General features: G+C 39.1%; 3 protein-coding genes across 4 annotated transcripts; all 3 read left to right on the top strand.

The window, feature by feature from the left end:
* Positions 1-4,398: 4,398 nt before the first annotated feature.
* LOC147761495 (uncharacterized) lies at positions 4,399-5,810 on the top strand. Its single transcript, XM_087012381.1, has 2 exons — positions 4,399-4,437; positions 4,751-5,810. The coding sequence occupies exon 2, from the start codon at positions 4,762-4,764 to the stop codon at positions 5,638-5,640; it is 879 nt and encodes a 292-aa protein (XP_086868507.1). The 5' UTR covers positions 4,399-4,437; positions 4,751-4,761; the 3' UTR covers positions 5,641-5,810.
* Positions 5,811-9,466: 3,656 nt separating this feature from the next.
* On the top strand, positions 9,467-12,141 carry LOC106155742 (uncharacterized). The gene is made up of 2 exons (XM_013530760.2): positions 9,467-10,892; positions 11,079-12,141. Exons 1-2 carry the CDS (start codon positions 9,664-9,666, stop codon positions 11,815-11,817), a joined length of 1,968 nt encoding a protein of 655 aa, XP_013386214.2. The 5' UTR covers positions 9,467-9,663; the 3' UTR covers positions 11,818-12,141.
* Positions 12,142-13,294: 1,153 nt separating this feature from the next.
* On the top strand, positions 13,295-17,112 carry LOC106159024 (uncharacterized). 2 transcript variants are annotated; one of them, XM_013535186.3, is made up of 4 exons: positions 13,295-13,359; positions 14,274-14,434; positions 15,130-15,172; positions 16,006-17,112. In XM_013535186.3, the coding sequence occupies exons 2-4, from the start codon at positions 14,315-14,317 to the stop codon at positions 16,896-16,898; spliced, it is 1,056 nt and encodes a 351-aa protein (XP_013390640.2). In that variant the 5' UTR covers positions 13,295-13,359; positions 14,274-14,314; the 3' UTR covers positions 16,899-17,112. The 2 variants fall into 2 exon arrangements, with proteins under 2 accessions (XP_013390640.2, XP_013390641.2); XM_013535187.3 differs by lacking the exon at positions 13,295-13,359 and adding an exon at positions 13,368-13,466.
* Positions 17,113-17,723: the final 611 nt, after the last annotated feature.

Raw genomic sequence — 17,723 nt, forward strand, 5'->3', positions numbered from 1 at the left:
GCCACCAGAGCTGCTTCTGGATTTCACAGAGAATGGCAGTTTGATGTGGAGTTCTAATTACAGGGATGGCACACGTAAAGGTCGATAGGTACACCGTAAATCGGAAGAAATCAGAACTCTCCTGGCTGATGATAAGGTGAAGAACAATATGACATTCAGGGCGTTGGCTACAAGCAGGTTCTCTCCAAATACCAAGATCAACTGAAAGGCAAGTCAGGAATGGTCATTGGAAGTATAAATCCTTGGGTTGAAGTTATTTTATTAAATCTTGGTGTAAAACACGTGACAACTGTTGATTACAACCCTGTTTTCTTCGACCACCCACAGCTGTCTTTCGAGTTTATGCCAGATCTAGCGGATAAAATCACCAAGAAACAATCGCTGTTAATGGAATTTGCTGCTTCGTTTTCTTCTTTGGAAGACTCTGGTCTTGGTCGCTACGGGGACCCCATCAATCCACATGGCGACCTGGAGGCAGCAGCTCAAATATGGTGCATGCTTAAGCCAGGTGCTTTGTTTTATCTAGGTATACCAGTCAACTTTGGCACTCCGGAGGGCTGGTTGGTATTTAAAGCACATCGTATATATGGGGAAGCTCGGATTAAACAGATCACTGCAAATTATGAGGTACTCGAACGTACCCCGGTTGGTAGATTGCATGGTGTCTTTGTCTTAAGAAAAGGGCTTTAATAAAGATGAACAAAAACGTCAAGACAGACACGTGACTTTACAGATCGCATTCTGATGCTGATTATTTAAATTAAAAGATATTCCGTGTCGTTTCTTTTAATCTGTGGCATTTTTTACTTTAATTGAAATCACTGTGGGGAAGCATATACTGTACATGTATGGGGGGATCCATGTTCTTAATTTGAATAAAGGGTATAAATACGGATATCTTCACCGTTATTTTGACTTAAAGGCCTTATCGACAGGGGGTGGTAAGTGACACGAAGTATATATATATATATATATATATATATATATATATATATATATATATATATATATATATAGAGACTTGACATTTAATATGGAATATTTCAGTTTCGAAGGTATGCCTAGGTAAAATGAGTTCTTTTTTAAAAAAACACCGATCTCACATAAAATTTGTGAATGGAGAATTGTGAAGTCAGGTTTGCTGCTACCAATTAAATGACTTCCATGTCTGTTGCGCTGCTACATTATGTAATATGCAGTGATTTAATTGGATAGTGTTCCTTTGGGCTGGTCAAAGCTTGGCTTAGGCAAAGGTTGGTTCTGTCAAAAAAGTATCCATATGTCGGCAACTACTGCATAGAAGAATTTTAAATTTTGCATGCAAGTGGTCAGTTTTGCAGTGCGTAAAATGAGCTAGTAGTGCTTTACAAATTTGTTAATATGTGGCAGAATGGCGCGAAAAAACACAGACATTACCAGGCACATTATAGCGCCAAACGGAATGGTCCGCACAGTTTTATTGAGCAATGCCCAGACTGATGTACGTACACAGAGGTCACACCCAATGCATCGAAATCTTACCTCTAGGGTACAGGACCCACTGTCTGTCGGGATATGCTGCTGCAACTAAACAAAAACCAACCAGTCCGTGCAGAACGAGGGGTAAATTGCCACAAAAATGCGTTTTTCAAGGCCCTTAGTGAACACCAAAGTGGTTTTAGCAGGTTAGAATACCAGACGACCTCCAAGGTACCCACTGTAAACAGCAAAACATCGTCCTCTGTTTCTCTAATGAATTGGGGGCCATGGCCGTTTCTGGGTAGAACACTGAAACCGCATGGCTTTCTTTATTGAGGTCAGATTTCACCTGTACCGCCCAACTAGTCAAAACAGAGTTTACAGACATCCAGAAGAGGCCTACGACGAAGCATGTGCCGCATCTAAAGTGACACGGGTCATTAACAGCGTCAGTATTTGGAGTGGATACCACACTGGTGCCAAAACACCAATGGTAGTCATCGACGAAAACCTGAATCAGATCAAATAAAGGAATATTCTGGGAATCACTTGGCTATCATTTGATAGGGGGCACCTAAGGAACAAATTTAGGTTGCACGGTGAGATTACCGGTTCACACAGAGCACTTTTAAAAGCAGTTAACTTACAGAACCAAGGGAATGGCCGGCTATCCTGGTCATCAAAATCGCCACATTTGAACCCCATACACAATATGTGGGTAGACCATTACTCGCTGAATCAACGGCCCACATGTCCTACAACAAAACTGGGCCAAAATGGACAATTTTTTACCGATGCCTGGAATGTTATTCCAGATTGAACTCTAAAAACCTATCCCAGGTAATGCTTTGCCGCTTGAGAGCGCTGGTTACAGCCAGAAGAGGCCAGGCGTAACAGCGACCGTTACTATGACTACACACTGACATGAGGGTCCTTTGTGGAGTGTGTAACTCTTTCACAGACGATAATTTGGAAAATATGGAGATCCAAAATGTCTATTTTAATGGATGTCGAATAGATAATCTAACTCGGGTATTATCTTTTGCGAAAGTTGAACTCAGGTTCTTTTGGAGGTGATCTTCCAGTGATTCCCTATATTAAAGAAGCTGTGAAATAAAGAAAAGTGTATTTAAGGAGGCAGTGCCAGTAAATGTGGATAGTTAGCAAAGGTTTGACACTGCAACAAAGAAAAAATTAGTAAGCTTATGACATGTAAAAGGGTGTCCACTATCATTACACTGGCCGCATTTATACAAAATACCTCTAATACACGATGGCTTTTCTCATCTGAAGTTAAACCAGGCGCCATCAACATCATTAATACATGTTGTAATTGAACGTTTTGTATCGTGATTTAATGTTATATCCTTATATAATTTAGATTCATACGTGCATTTTAACCAATTGGAGCATGAGATAAATAAATATTGTATTGTATGCGAAGGTGCTTGTTATTTGATGATGTAATTCAAATCAGTCGAGGCGACGTGGATTTGCTTTTACAATCTGACAAGCTTAGGTAAGATTTTGAGAAATGATATCTCAACTGTTATCGTTTTAAGTTAATGAGAGTATGCTATGTGCAGGTAGGGTTTTAACAAGGGATGGGGCGGGAGGGGGGACGGAAGTACAAGGGGGGCAGGTGGGTCTTAACATTGTGACTTTTTTTATTGTAAAGACAGGGAAGGCACTCAAAATAATACGCACACGGGATAACTACAGACTTGACCATTTTAGTTTCACAGGTATGAGTAGGTATAAAATGTATGATTTATTTCTTAAACGTGTATTTCATGAGAATAGACAAATATGTAGTCAGCTGTGACAGTAACAATTAAGTGACTGCCAAATTCTGAAGTACTGCTGCATTTCGTAATGCGTGGTGATTTCTTTGGGTGATACTTTTTGGGCTGGTCCAAGTATGACTGTGGCCCAACATAATTTAGTCCAAAAGTCTCAATATTTCGGCAACGCGTGTTACAGTATTAATTGTTGCTCAGCGCCAGAATGACAACATACAGACAGGCATTGCCAAAACAGATCGTTGTATCCAAGGAACGGTCCGCACAGTCATACAAAAGTATGCCCAGACTGGTGTACCTACACAGAGGCCACGCCCAGGGTATCCGAACTTATTTATTTCCAAGTTACCCAGGCTCTGTACGAAAACTGAAGCAGTGCAGTGCTCTGGAACAACAATCTGGGGGAATGTTTTTCAGACTAAAATCGGTGTCAGGCAGGGCTGCACACTATCTGTGACCCTTTTATCGTATGAAACCGAATCCAGGAATATGTTTGTATATGGATGATTTCTACCTGTTCATTTATGTATTCATTTGCTTTAAATTTGTAGGCTATTTGCAGCAGACCAACATTTGAACATGGGACGAACATTAGGAAGAAACCTGTTTACAATCTTTACAATCAGTGTAATCATACTACTGCTGATTGTGAACTACGATTTAAAGCAAAAATGCACGGCGTCAGTGGAGAAACAGCTGGTAGGCCTACTTTGTTTATAATGCTGAAAGCATGTATATTTCCTTCTTTGACTTTTCGAATGATATATCTTAATGCTATATTTCAATAGAACTTTTGAATTGGTTTCAAGATTAAGACAGGTTTTTCAAGCTTTACATTTTTCGAAGGGACGCACGAAGCAATAAAGAAGAGTTATTACATAACCGTAGAATTTAAGAAGTACAGAAATGAAATAAAAAACACGATAAAATGTATGATTTGGTTTGATTGTTGTTCTTCAAATATACCAATCTAGAGATGTTATGTGACCATTGCGATATATATATATATATATATATATATATATATATATATATATATATATATATATATCGGGTGACAGTTTATTTTCCTGCACGTAAAGATTGAACTAACATAGTACGAATGATATACTCTTGCCTTTCTATTTCCTTTAGGTACCGGAAAAAAGCAAAAGCAATGATGTTCAATTGACCAAAGGTAGCCTACAACAAATATTTTTTGTAACAAACTGGATTTGCCTCATGTTAATGAAGTAAACAAGTCGCGGAACATTCTCATATTAATCATCAACTAACATGTACATGTGCACTGCCGTCAGAACACAATGAAATTCATACAAGGTTTTAATGATGTTCTTTTTGATGTATTAGAGTGAAAAAATGTTAATAAAATAATTCAGTTAAGAGATATAGGTAAATCGAAGAATATGCATCGTGTATCAAAGTGCGCATTAATTCTTCAAAGCATAGAACATATGTGAAACACTGTAACTTTGTTACTGGTTTTTCAGCAGGGAACAAGATGGGTTACATAAGAGCTGATACAGCAAGCGTCCATTCCCTCCCACCCTGTGGCCAAGTTTGCAATTTCTCCATGCATAAGAAAAAAGAAGACATCTTTCTAAGAAAAGACTTCAACTGTAAGAATATATTTCTCAGATTAAAGAATCCACCCGGGAAAGTTTTCATACCGCCCCTGAAAGAGCCGCCACCAGAGCTGCTTCTGGATTTCACACAGAATGGCAGTTTGGTGTTGAGTCCAAGGTACATAGATGACACACGCGAGGGTCGAACGGCAGAGTTTAAATCGGAACGAATTAAAGGTCTCCTAGCTGATGATAAAGTGAAAAGCATTGCCAAATATGGCCGACAGGGCGTTGGCTACAAGGAGGTCCTCTCCAAATACCAAGGTCAACTGAAAGGCAAGTCAGGAATGGTTATTGGAAGTAAAAGTCCTTGGGTTGAAGTCATTTTATTAAACCTTGGTGTAAAACACGTGACAACTGTTGATTACAACCCTGTTTTCTTCGACCACCCACAGCTGTCTTTTGAGTTTATGTCAGATTTAGCGGATAGAATCACCAAGAACCAATCGCTCCGAATGGATTTTGCTGCTTCCTTTTCCTCTTTGGAACACTCTGGCCTTGGTCGCTACGGGGACCCCATCAATCCACAAGGCGACCTGGAGGCAGCAGCTCAAATATGGTGCATGCTCAAGCCTGGTGCGTTGTTTTATCTAGGAATACCAGTCAACTTTGGCACTCCGGAGGGCTGGTTGCTATTTAACGCGCATCGTATATACGGCGAAGCTCGGATTGAACAGATCACTGCAAATTATGAGATACTAGAACGCACGCCGGATGGAATGCATGGTGTCTTAGTCTTAAGAAAAGTGCTTTGATAAAGATTAACAAAAACAACAAATTTGCTTTCGTACAATGAACCTTTAAGTGGTCTTCCAACTACAGAAATCAACCGTCTTTTGGTTCATGAACAGTATCATTGTGCAGTATCCTCTCCATTTGCCCGATGCGTTATTTTAAAACATCTTTATTCCCATAAAAGGTTAAATATAAGTTATAGTTTAATTAAAGGTGGCAGGTCGAAGAAGCATTATACGCTCACCCTTAAAATATCAAGTTATAAAATTAGATTTAAAATAATAATAATAATAATAATAATAATAATAAATGTTCAAAGAAAAGAAGAGTAACGAAGACATAAAGGACATTAAATTTTTGACATTTGAGGTGAGTTAGGAACAGGACACGAGGGGAAGGTGTTTGTGGGAGGCAATAGGCCATTAAGGAAGAGTGGATATGCGCCTGGTCATAGGAGCAGAATTGGCCACTGGGAGGCGTCTTCATTGATGACTTCAGGATTAATGGTGACAACGCACTTGCTGACAATTCTCGTCTGTTGATTCATTTTTTGTAGAAACACAGAGTTGAGAATGGATCAACCATCTCTGAACCTGGCTACTAACCCTACAGAGCACCTGAGTAATTTTTTTTGAGGGCGCGATGCATAGAAGAATGGACAACAATTCAACTTCTACAGGTAGAATGGGACAATACTCCACAAAACAGACCTGTATCCCTTGTCGTAGGCATGCCGCGCCACCTACAGGAGATGACTGCAGTACACCGTAATTGCGCACCCATGGCAGATACATGGATTACAAAGAGCGCAATTTGATTCTGATTGTGTATAAATTAAAAGACATTTCGTTTTTATCTGTGTCAATTTTTACTTTTACTGAAATCACTGTGGGGAAGCATATACATATGTGAGGGGATCCATGTTCTTAATTTGAATAAAGGGTATAAATATGGATATCTTCACCGGTATTTTGACTTATAGCCCTTATCGACAGGGTAAGTGACACGAAGTATGTTACTTAAAAATAGATTGATGAAGTGAACATAAAAAACATTAGGTCTTACATTGAAACATTGGTTTACTATAGAAGTAAAAAGAAAATCCTGAGTGGGCTACTTTTCAATTTACCCCACATTGTAATGACTGTGTTTCATGCAAGCAATTTTTATATTACAAAATATGGTTTTATTCTTTAGCATCAACTCTCACTGCCATTATTACGTTTTGAATGACAAATATGACGTACAACCAATTATCTACATTTCCTCATTTTTCTCTTTAATCTTAATCTACTATATCATGTAAGGTGTCCTTGGAAATGGGTCCTGCATGCTGTACACGTAATAGAACGAAAAGTGAGGCAACCTTACTCTACTGATGTTCATGTGCTATCACTGGGATGAGATGTGCTAGCTGTACCTTGGCCCAGCTGCATGCGCAATCACCAACTCAACCAATGTCATTCAATCAGTCAAACAAAAAGGATGGGTGAATTTGTGGGAATAAGATGAGCCCGCTGCCTTATAGTGTGAATTACAGTTGCTGTGAATTGGAATAGTCCTTGAAAGTGGCGGTACGGTGGCCTTAATACGAAAAATTATACCCTGTATATATTAACACCATCAGGTAAAGCCCAAATAAGACTGTGGCAGCAGCAAAGCCTCCCGTCTTATTTTTGTTCACGGCAATTTAACCCCACTTTCTGCGTCCCGTAGTACGGCCCCGTTTAAAAGAAAAAAACTAACACTTTACGTGCCGACAACTGGCAGATCACTAAGCCTTCAATCTGCAGTCAAAGCGATGCTTGTCCCTCTTTTTTTAGGCCTCAGTGATGCTTGAGCATCCTCTCTGCGTCCCTTGAGTTACATCTGGCAGCGTCCATCATCCATCGCATTCTATTTTGCTTTTTTCAAGATGCAGTTCTAGTCACAGTTCTTGAAGAATGCGACTTTTGAAGACGGATTCAAACATTCTATATTCTGTCAGTCGGCGTTTTTTTTTTTTTTTTTTTTTTTTTTTTTTTTTTTTTTTTTTTTTGCCTTGCCTCGGCGCCTTTCCAACATCCAATAATGGTCATCGGGCATATTATCAGTTCATTAAAAATAAGTTTATTCCTAATTATACTTTTCTGGAAATGCTCTGAAAAGGGCGACCGGGTTATATATATATATATATTGATGAAAAATATCAAAGAGTCCAAATATATCGAGGGACGCCCTAACAATGCCCATCGGTCTAGCAGGAGGAGTAGAATGGTCGCCACTGATAGCCGATGAAGGTACAGAGAACGCAACGAGACTGTTCAACGGTCGCTCATGTGCATCGCAATGGACGCCGTGGGTTGTACAGGGGACGCACAGGGGCGGCAGGCAGGCAGGTCCCTCAGCGGACGCACAGGTCGCTCGTAGGTTTGTTTACAGGTAAAATTAAGATTAGCTCGTTCAAAGGGCGCACAACGGACGCAGGCGCCTTTACGCTGAGGCATGATTTAATTGCTTTAGCGACCGTTGAGCGTCGTGGCCACATTTTTGATCTTAAAAAGGACGTAAAGGACGAAAAAGGCCACTGTCCATTGTAAAGGGACCTTAAAATCTAAAGTCGGTCGTTCAAAGGAGGCATAAGAGACGCAGAAGCCTTGACTCTGAGACACTATTTAATTGCTTTGCAACAGTTGAGCGTCCTGACCATATTTCTGATCTTAGAAGGGACGCAGACAGGATGCCGTTCAATGTAAAGGGGGCTTTGTAAAATTACATACTGTTAAGGCTACGTGACCTAGTTGTGAAATGGCGCATAATAAGCACAGGGATAGTATGACAGGCCTCACTTGTAAATATAGAGCTGGTTACATGTACCTGCAGAAAAGTTGACAATGATTCTCTAGGTAAATTGTGTAATAGATAATTTGACCCCTATAACCATTGCTGGCAGCGGAAAGTCTATATTGCTGTTCTGGGCCAACACAGATAGTCACTAAGGTTTGTCCATCGTAGTAAAAATTTATTTCAATGAACACTTTTATATGAAAGTATTTAAATCCAATGTGTCTGAGAGAAAAAGTTGAATTAATCTTTGCCTCAGTTTTCGGCCTAGGGACCCAATAGTATTACATATACCGGTGTGTAAGGTCAACAACTGAGGCAATTTTCAGTAACCATCCTTCAATTGGCTTATCTGCTAACCTATATATAAATAAAACTAACGTAGTGTTTTGAATCTGTTGGTTATATAAACATTCAATCTCTCTTGTACATGTAGTAAGTATTCAAGTGACGAAGATGTCATATTAGTATAGATAAAACTGCTGTAATGACTAATGTTTACATTTGAATTCACTGAAATTGTTAAGTGTCTGAACCTTATGTATATCCATTGGCTCAAGGTCTCCTGGCCTGATCAAGTAGAAGCGAAGTAAAAGCGTGACGTATTTCTACAGTGTATAATGTAAGGGAATACTTCCATTTGGCAATCGACTTGAATAAAAACGAAGGTAGGCTAATTAAGTTTGAACCGCAGTGCCTTTATTTAGCATTCACTTTACAGTGCTTGAAGTCTGCTTGATGGTACACTTATAGATAATTTCGGTCCTAATTTTTTTCTGAATTGCTCTACCCACGAATCATTGCTTGATTTGCCTATGTACTTGGTGTTTGGTGTTTTGTACTGTTTTGAATTATGAATGAGTTGATTCATTTATACCTAACATTTCAGGAGATATTTTCATTTTAGAGGGGATATTGGAAAACGTGTTTTACGTCTAAATAGGTCAATTTAGTAGTTTTGTATGGTATTTAATTAGACCACAAAAATGACCTTGGGACATTATACATGTAGGAGGTGTTAAGTTCGCTTGTCTCATACCCATCGGCAAACCAAAGCGGTAGTATGAAATGGTCGTAACAACTAGGTCACATATATCCTGTGTAGTGAAAAATGATATTCATCTAGCAGTTGCTGGGCGGTAAGCCACGTTGAAAATGGGGGGTACAGTTATACTTGCATATTTCAGTTTTTGGTCGGATTAGTTTTTGCTTTCTTTCAGATGAAAATAGGCAGTGTGACGGTGACGCTGGTTGCTACCAGTATATGTCTTCTAGGACTATACCAGCTACTGTCTGGAATAACATGGCTGCGCTACAACGGATTCCTGAGACTCATACCGAGCTTTAGATTCTATTTCAAGTTGAGAAGAAATCACACGAAGTCCAAGTTCCATGTACAAGATATACAGTCAATAACGTGCACAAACACGACAGTGAAGAGACTAGATCCGTTCCATCCCTCCGTTCTGCCATATATTACCCATTTTCCGCCGCTCAAATGTAGACGACAGGCATCGGTGGCTGAAAGTAAAGTTGACAGAGAAGGATATTTGACGCTTATCATCAAACACAATTCCAGGCTAACCGACAGCGTGCAGTGCTATTTTCAATACATACGACACCCGACAAATCCTTACAAAGAGGACGAGGCATTTGTTTTAAGTAAAAGGATTTATTTACCCCCAGAAAACAGAGTAAAACTTCAGGAAGATTTCGTGTATGTTTCTTGCATTAACAGAGCCAGATACAAAGTCTATGAAAATTTCCATCTCCACATGGTAAAAAGAGATGAGCTTATTTCCAAAAAATACTCTGAAACAACGGGAAAACAACCGAGGCTGAATGTGTTAATTATGGTCAACGACGGAGTGTCGTTATCTAGCGCCGCTCGATATATTCCAAAAACGCTTCAATATCTGTCCAATGAAATGAACGGGACCATCTTTACCGGGTTTCATGCACTGGGTGAGAATTCGTTGCCTAATATATTTCCGGTTCTGACAGGATTACCCCATTCTGAGGCCAGTATCGATGCTCCGTTCATATGGAAACATTTCTCAGAGCAGGGTTACAAGACGTTTTACTTGGAAGACACAATAACAGCCACGATCAGTTATATAGGCGACGGATTCGCTAAACCACCAGCAGACTACTACACACATCCATTCTGGGTGGCAATGGAAAATTCGTCCTTGTATTGGGACTCGCAGACTTTCTGTCTTGGTGATATGCCTATACATCGCATTGCAATTCAATATTTGGCCAATTACGTGGAAAAACACCGATACCAGTCATATTTTGCTCTTTATTTTCTTAATGCAATAAGTCATCATTCAGACACGGTTATTCAGTTGGGAGATGAGGATTATCGACACTTTTTAATAGACCAAAAGGGAAGAGGCTATCTTAACAACACGATAATGCTATTTATGAGTGATCATGGTTCAAGGTACTTTCTCTCTCTCTCTCTCTCTCTCTCTCAAACACACGCGTGCGCGCGCTCATACCTACACAGTCGCACACTTGCACACACGCATTTACGCATTTGTTAGCAAAAAGTCATGTTTTGAGTCCCAATTAAGACAGGGCACTTTTTTGCACTCTATTAATACTCCAAGTTTTTTTGTTATTCAAGGTTTGGGAGGATACGCTCAACCCCTATTGGTCACCTAGAAGCCAGAAACCCTATGCTAATAATGGTTCTGCCACCATGGCTCAGGCAGCAGTATCCGCACATAGCAACAGCTGTGAACTCGAATGCAGACCGACTGGTTACTCCATACGATATCCACGCCACGTTGTTGGATATCCTTCACTCGCATTTACCAACTGTCACAGAGAGTACCGATGGCAAAAAACATAAAGGCGGATCAGGGAAAGGATTAAGTTTGTTCCGAAATCTCCCCAGCAGAAGGACGTGTGCCTCAGCAGGTATACCAGAAGACACCTGCACTTTATGTACACCACTGGAACCAACTTTTCTAGATGTCAATTCTCAGAAAGCACACTTAATTGCCAGCACCGTATTGACCAGAATAAATGACATCATCAATGCGACATCTGAGTGCGACTTCCTACACATTTCAAAGATTATCTATATCGCCATGATATCTGACAAGAGACCCTGTTTTACTTATAGTGTAATTATTAAGACAGTACCAGGGAGGGGAATATTTGAAGCTTCCGTGCGTGAAACGACGGCAACGGCTTCTGTCTCCACAGAGAGCCCATACTTTGTTATCACCCCAGTCATACGACTCAGTCTCTACGACAGCAACTGTTGCTGCACCGAAGACAATAGTATGAATAAGTATTGTCACTGTAAAATGACAACAAAACCAATGCGCAGAAAAGCCATCCCTAACGGACATTAAAAAAATCCGAGTGCAATGAAATTGACAGTTCACCTGGCACTGCATTTACCACCAGCTACATTTGTTTCAAAAACTAGTAAAACGATTTTATAATAGTAAGATTACGGCCTATACTTAGTAATTCCATTGTTTTTTAAATTTTACTACTGCGTATATATTGACATTATAAGTTGTATTGTTTCTAATTCATTAACCAATCTAATGAGAGTTGAGAGTCGAAAGAGTTAATGTTTTGTACCAAATTAAAGGGATTGCAACTCTTAGTATGAAATTCATATTTCATAAATGAATAAATTATAAACAGCTAAAAAATATATAATAAATTGCACCAAAACCGCTGTTATCGCAATTATTCAGGAATTTGTGCTTGACATCAGACAACATGGACCTTCATAGATGGCTATACCTCCGCCATAATCTCTTATTAGATTATGAAAAACTAATTGCAAAAAAAGGGGCCTAACTCTAAATGTAGGAATGGTTTCATGAACCATTGGTTAGTACCGTATAAGAAAATTGTCGTTTACCTCGGGACAATCCGTTTTTTTGTCAAAACGAACAATTGCTGTCACGTGGCTGACCTATAGTAAATAGCAGTCACTCAGAGGGGAGTTGTAGTGACTGGCTTTTTGTCTCAAAGGCAGTCATAAAGATGGCACCATATCATGGCAGAATCTGACGAAAATGTTGCTCAGTGATGATGAGAGGCTGTTGGAGCAGACAGCAAGGCTCAGAAAATATTGTGTTGGTTTCATCTCTGTACTTGGTGGACTTGACTCCAAACTACAAATTTACCATTTAGTTGCTCTAAGCTGTAAGTGGATCATCGGCCTGGACTTGCATTTGATACATTGTGACTTACCGACTCAGGCAATTCATTATATCCTGTCCACGCCCTCTGCCCCCCCCCCCCCCCCCCCCCCCCCCACCACCACCAAACAGCCTCTTCCTTGCAGTGACTTACTAGTCATATCTGACAAAGTTCTCCCCTTTTGGTTACAGGATGTCAGTGCCGTTCGTGATGTTCTTCATGTTGATCATAATCACTTGCCCTCTCTAGCTCTGGTCCCCAGATTATTCTTGTTCAGGTTCCATCGATGACCACCAATTGTGTTTTGGCACTAATGTGATATCCACTCCAAATATAATTTACTACCATTTCATAGAGGGCAATTTAGGAACAATTTCTGGTTGCATGATGCAAATGCCGGTTCGTACAGTCTACATGTAATTGCAGATAATTTACAGAACCAAGGGAATGGGCAGCTACCGTGACCATCAAAACAAGATTTTAATCCTTTTAATTTCATTCATCAGTTAGAAAAATAAAAAAAAAATGAAAAACGGCTTGCAAGAAAAAGTACATATTAAATGTCAAGTCTGTACATTCACATCCATATGTGCATTTTCAACGGCACCTACTGGTGCGTGGTATTCATTTGATCTCATATTCTATGATAATGCAGATGCGCCAAGCTCCATTGAATTATTTCTCTGATGCAACTTCAATTAGTTGAGAGGACGTGAATGTGCTGTAACCAGGTAATGTTATGAGCTAATGTATCTCCAATGTTAAGTTAATAACAGTATGATATGTGCAGGTAGGGCTTTAACAACTTGAGGGGGGACGGAGGTGGTACTGGGAGTAGGTGAGTGTAGACATTGTGAACTTTTTAAAATGAAAAGACAAGGAAGACGCTCAAAATAATATTAACACGCAATAACTGCATATCTATATCGACTAAAACGAGCCCATTAAAATGACATAGGTGCCTAGTTAAACGCACCGGTGTTAAAATTTATTGTGCAATCGGAAGGCTCAATAACTGTCTCTAAAACCAGGGCTTCAATAGCTCAGATCCTGACCATAATTTATGGGTGCATGTAGGATCAAGATGACATAACAAACAGACTCAGACCGCGTCCTTGTCCAGTGGGAATACAATTTCCCTTCTTGCCAAACTGCTTTCCTCGGCCTCTGTCATTCGGTGACAATTGCCTTATTCGCCGATCTCCGATCTCAGCCTACGTACACTGTGCTGTGGTCGATGTAACATTAAACTGCATTTGATTAGATGTTTAGAATTGCTTTATCCATCGAATAGCAATGTAGATGCGATATAGATGGAAGAATGTGTAGGGGAACAAAACGTTTCTGTTATGTAAAAGTAGACAGAAAATTCATCTCTCAGTGCCGTTTCCATATTGTACTTCACAAAATGTATTTATATATTTATATAAAATGAGACAATGCGCTGCAAAAAGCATAGACATACAAATACAGTTCTTGAGTCAGTCTCTATCTGAAGTTAAATATTTATTTTCATTCAAATGGAGTTTAGGAGGTATCTTGAACCGAAATTGACCAATGGTCCATTTATCTTGTGAAACCGTATCCAGGAGTATATGCATACTTGCTACGTTCGTTTACATATTTATTTGTTTTAAATTTGTAGGTTGTGATCCTAGGTTATTTGCAGTGGTGCGACATTTGAATATGAAACGAACATTAAGAAGAAACCCGTTCACACTCTTTGCAATAAGTATAATCATACTACTGCTGGTTGTGAACTATAGCTTGAAGCAAAGATGCACGGTATCAGTGGAGAAACAGCTGGTAGGCCTACTTTGTTTATAATGTTGACAACATGAAGTTATATTTCCTTCTTATAAGTATATTTGATGAGAACCTTTGCTTTTGTTTCAAGGTAAAATACGCTTATTGATCTAGTTGAAACACGCAATTTCAGTTATTATATTATTTAAAAGGACGTAACAGGCCGTACAGGCATACAAAATATGATTATCATAAAACGAAGAATACTACTGCATGAGAAAATTTGTTTTAGGTATATTTCTTCCGCTGTACTTAGAAATTGCCACTTATGCCCACCCAAACCATAACACTGTGTCAACTGCAATAATCAATGACACGACCCTTGCCCAGAGCAATAATGCCATGATGTAAGCGTGGCATTCAGTTTCCTAAACTTGGTTTTTCTGGTTTGATTCCAGCGTCCAATAGTATTGACTGTGGGCAACTGACTGATGTACCTACGACTTTTGACTGATTTGTGTCCGGATAAGAAGTATTCAAATCTCGGGCTAGCCATTGTCTAGAACAACCCAAACGTGTCAGTGCTCTAGGCCTACAGCAGGACTGACATGGTCTTCTGTCACTGGATACAGTGACAATACTAACGTGCATATTTGGGAATTTGAAGCACTGTGGTGGAGACAAAAGCTTGGGTTACTTTTAGTTTTTGCTATTATTATATAACTGGGATTGTTTCGCATTTTTATTTCTTTCAGGTAGCACAAAACAGGAAAAACAGACAGGCTCAATTGGCCAAAGGTATGTCAATCTTACTTTTGTTACAATTGTTAAACCAAGTCCGATTACAATGAGCAATGTCTATACTACAATGTACAATCAGGTAGCCGACAATTCTCATAATAGAAAGTTTATACAAAGTTTTAAATTTGCTTATTTTGATGTTTTAAGACACAAGGCTCATGAAATAATTAACTTAAAGAAATACAGACTTGACATTTAATATAGAATTCAATTTTCAAAAGTAAGTCTAGGTATAAAGCTTATTGTTTATAAATAACTCTTATGACATATTTAAAAAGAGAAATATGTACTCAGGTAGTCATTACTCGCTGAATCAAAGACCTCTGAACAAAACTGAATCAAATTGAACAAGCTGTGACCGATGCCTGGAGTGTTATCCATGCTTAAATGCTTTAACTTCAGGAATCCTAAAAAAGGAGTGCCGTTTAAGAGCCCTGGTAGCAGCCAGAAAATACTATTAATTACTATTTTAATACATATGTGGGTTTAAAGGGTTGTTGCATGACTGAAAATCAGTTATTTATTATATTTGCTTAATTAAGGCTGTTCAATTGAAGATCTAGTTTCACATTGACACTAGAGAGATGATTAAAAAAAATTAAAACAGGATTTGAATCCTTGTTTTCATTTATCAGTCATAATTAAAGGACAAACCGAAGATAAATGATTTAGAAAAATATTCAATATTAAATACTATATATATATATATATATATATATATATATATATATATATATAACTCTTTGAATATACAGTAAATAACAAGATGCATTAAATCTTCGCAGCATAAGATACATGATAAACATTAAGTAATTTTGTCATCGTTTCAGGGAACAGCAAAATGGGTTACTTACGGGATGATACAGACAGCACCCATTCCTTCCCACCTTGTGGTCAAATCTGCAATTTTTCCATGCATAAGAAAAAAGAAGACCTTTTCCTAAGAAAAGACTTCAACTGTAAGAATATATTTCTCAGATTAAAGAATCCACCCGGGAAAGTTTTCATACCGCCCCTGAGAGAGCCGCCACCAGAGCTGCTTCTGGATTTCACACAGAATGGTAGTTTGATGTGGAGTTCTGATTACAGGGATGGCACACGTAAAGGTCGAAAGGTACACCGTAAATCGGACGAAATCAGAACTCTCCTGGCTGATGATAAGGTGAAGAGCATCGCCAAATATGACATTCAGGGCGTTGGCTACAAGCAGCTTCTCTCCAAATACCAAGATCAATTGAAAGGCAAGTCAGGAATGGTCATTGGAAGTATAAGTCCTTGGGTTGAAGTCATTTTATTAAACCTTGGTGTAAAACACGTGACAACTGTAGATTACAACCCTGTTCTCTTTGACCACCCACAGCTGTCTTTCGAGTTTATGTCAGATTTAGCGGATAAAATCACCAAGAACCAAAAGCTTCTAATGGATTTTGCTGCTTCGTTTTCTTCTTTGGAACACTCTGGCCTTGGTCGCTACGGGGACCCCATCAATCCATATGGCGACCTGGAGGCAGCAGCTCAAATATGGTGCATGCTTAAGCCTGGTGCTTTGTTTTATCTAGGTATACCAGTCAACTTTGGCACTCCGGAGGGCTGGTTGGTATTTAATGCACATCGTATATATGGCGAAGCTCGGATTGAACAGATCACTGCAAATTATGAGATACTCGAACGCACACCGGTTGGTAGATTGCATGGTGTCTTTGTCTTAAGAAAAGTGCTTTAATAAAGATGAACAAAAACTACAAAACAGACATGTGACTGTACAGAGCGAATTCTGATGCTGATTCTATAAATTAAAAGACATGCCGTGTCGTTTCTTTTAATATGTGGCATTTTTGTTTTTTACTTTTATTGAAATCACTGTGGGGAAGCATATGCATGAATGAGGGGATCCATGTTCTTAATTTGAATAAAGGGTATAAATACGGATATCTTTACACGTAGTTTGACTTATAGGCCTTATCGACAATGTAGGTGACAGGAAGTATGTTACTTACAAAATACATTTTTGATGAAGTGAGGTATAAAAACACTAGGCCTTTCTCTAACACATTGATTTACTCAGTGAACCGCTTTTCAATTTACCTTCTAGATCACATTTTCTAGATCACATTGTAATGACTGTGTTTCATCCAAGCGATTTTTATTTTGCCAAATATTTGTTTCTTTAGCATCAACTCTCACTGTCATCAATACGACTTTAACTAACCAATATGACGTACAACCAATTATCTAAAGTTCCACTTTTTTTCTTTAGTCTTACTCTTATATTTTTGTAAAGTATCTATGGAAATGGGGTCTTTCATGCTGTACAGGTAATAGACCGACTAGTAAGGCAACCTTCTTCTACTCATGTTCATGTGCTATCACTGGGATGAGATGTGTTAGCTGTACCTTGGCCCAGCTGCAAGCGCAATAACCAACTCAACCAATGTCATTCAATCAGTCAAACAAACAGGACTGGGCTCGGAATCTCGAAAGGTTCGCTATGTTGCGCACGCGTGTTAGTGTCTCGATGCCATAACCGATTCTATTTCGAGATACGGGG

This window comes from Lingula anatina, chromosome 5 (assembly GCF_051362555.1).
Source record: "Lingula anatina isolate TDL-2025a chromosome 5, LinAna3.0, whole genome shotgun sequence".
NCBI lineage: Eukaryota > Metazoa > Brachiopoda > Lingulata > Lingulida > Lingulidae > Lingula > Lingula anatina.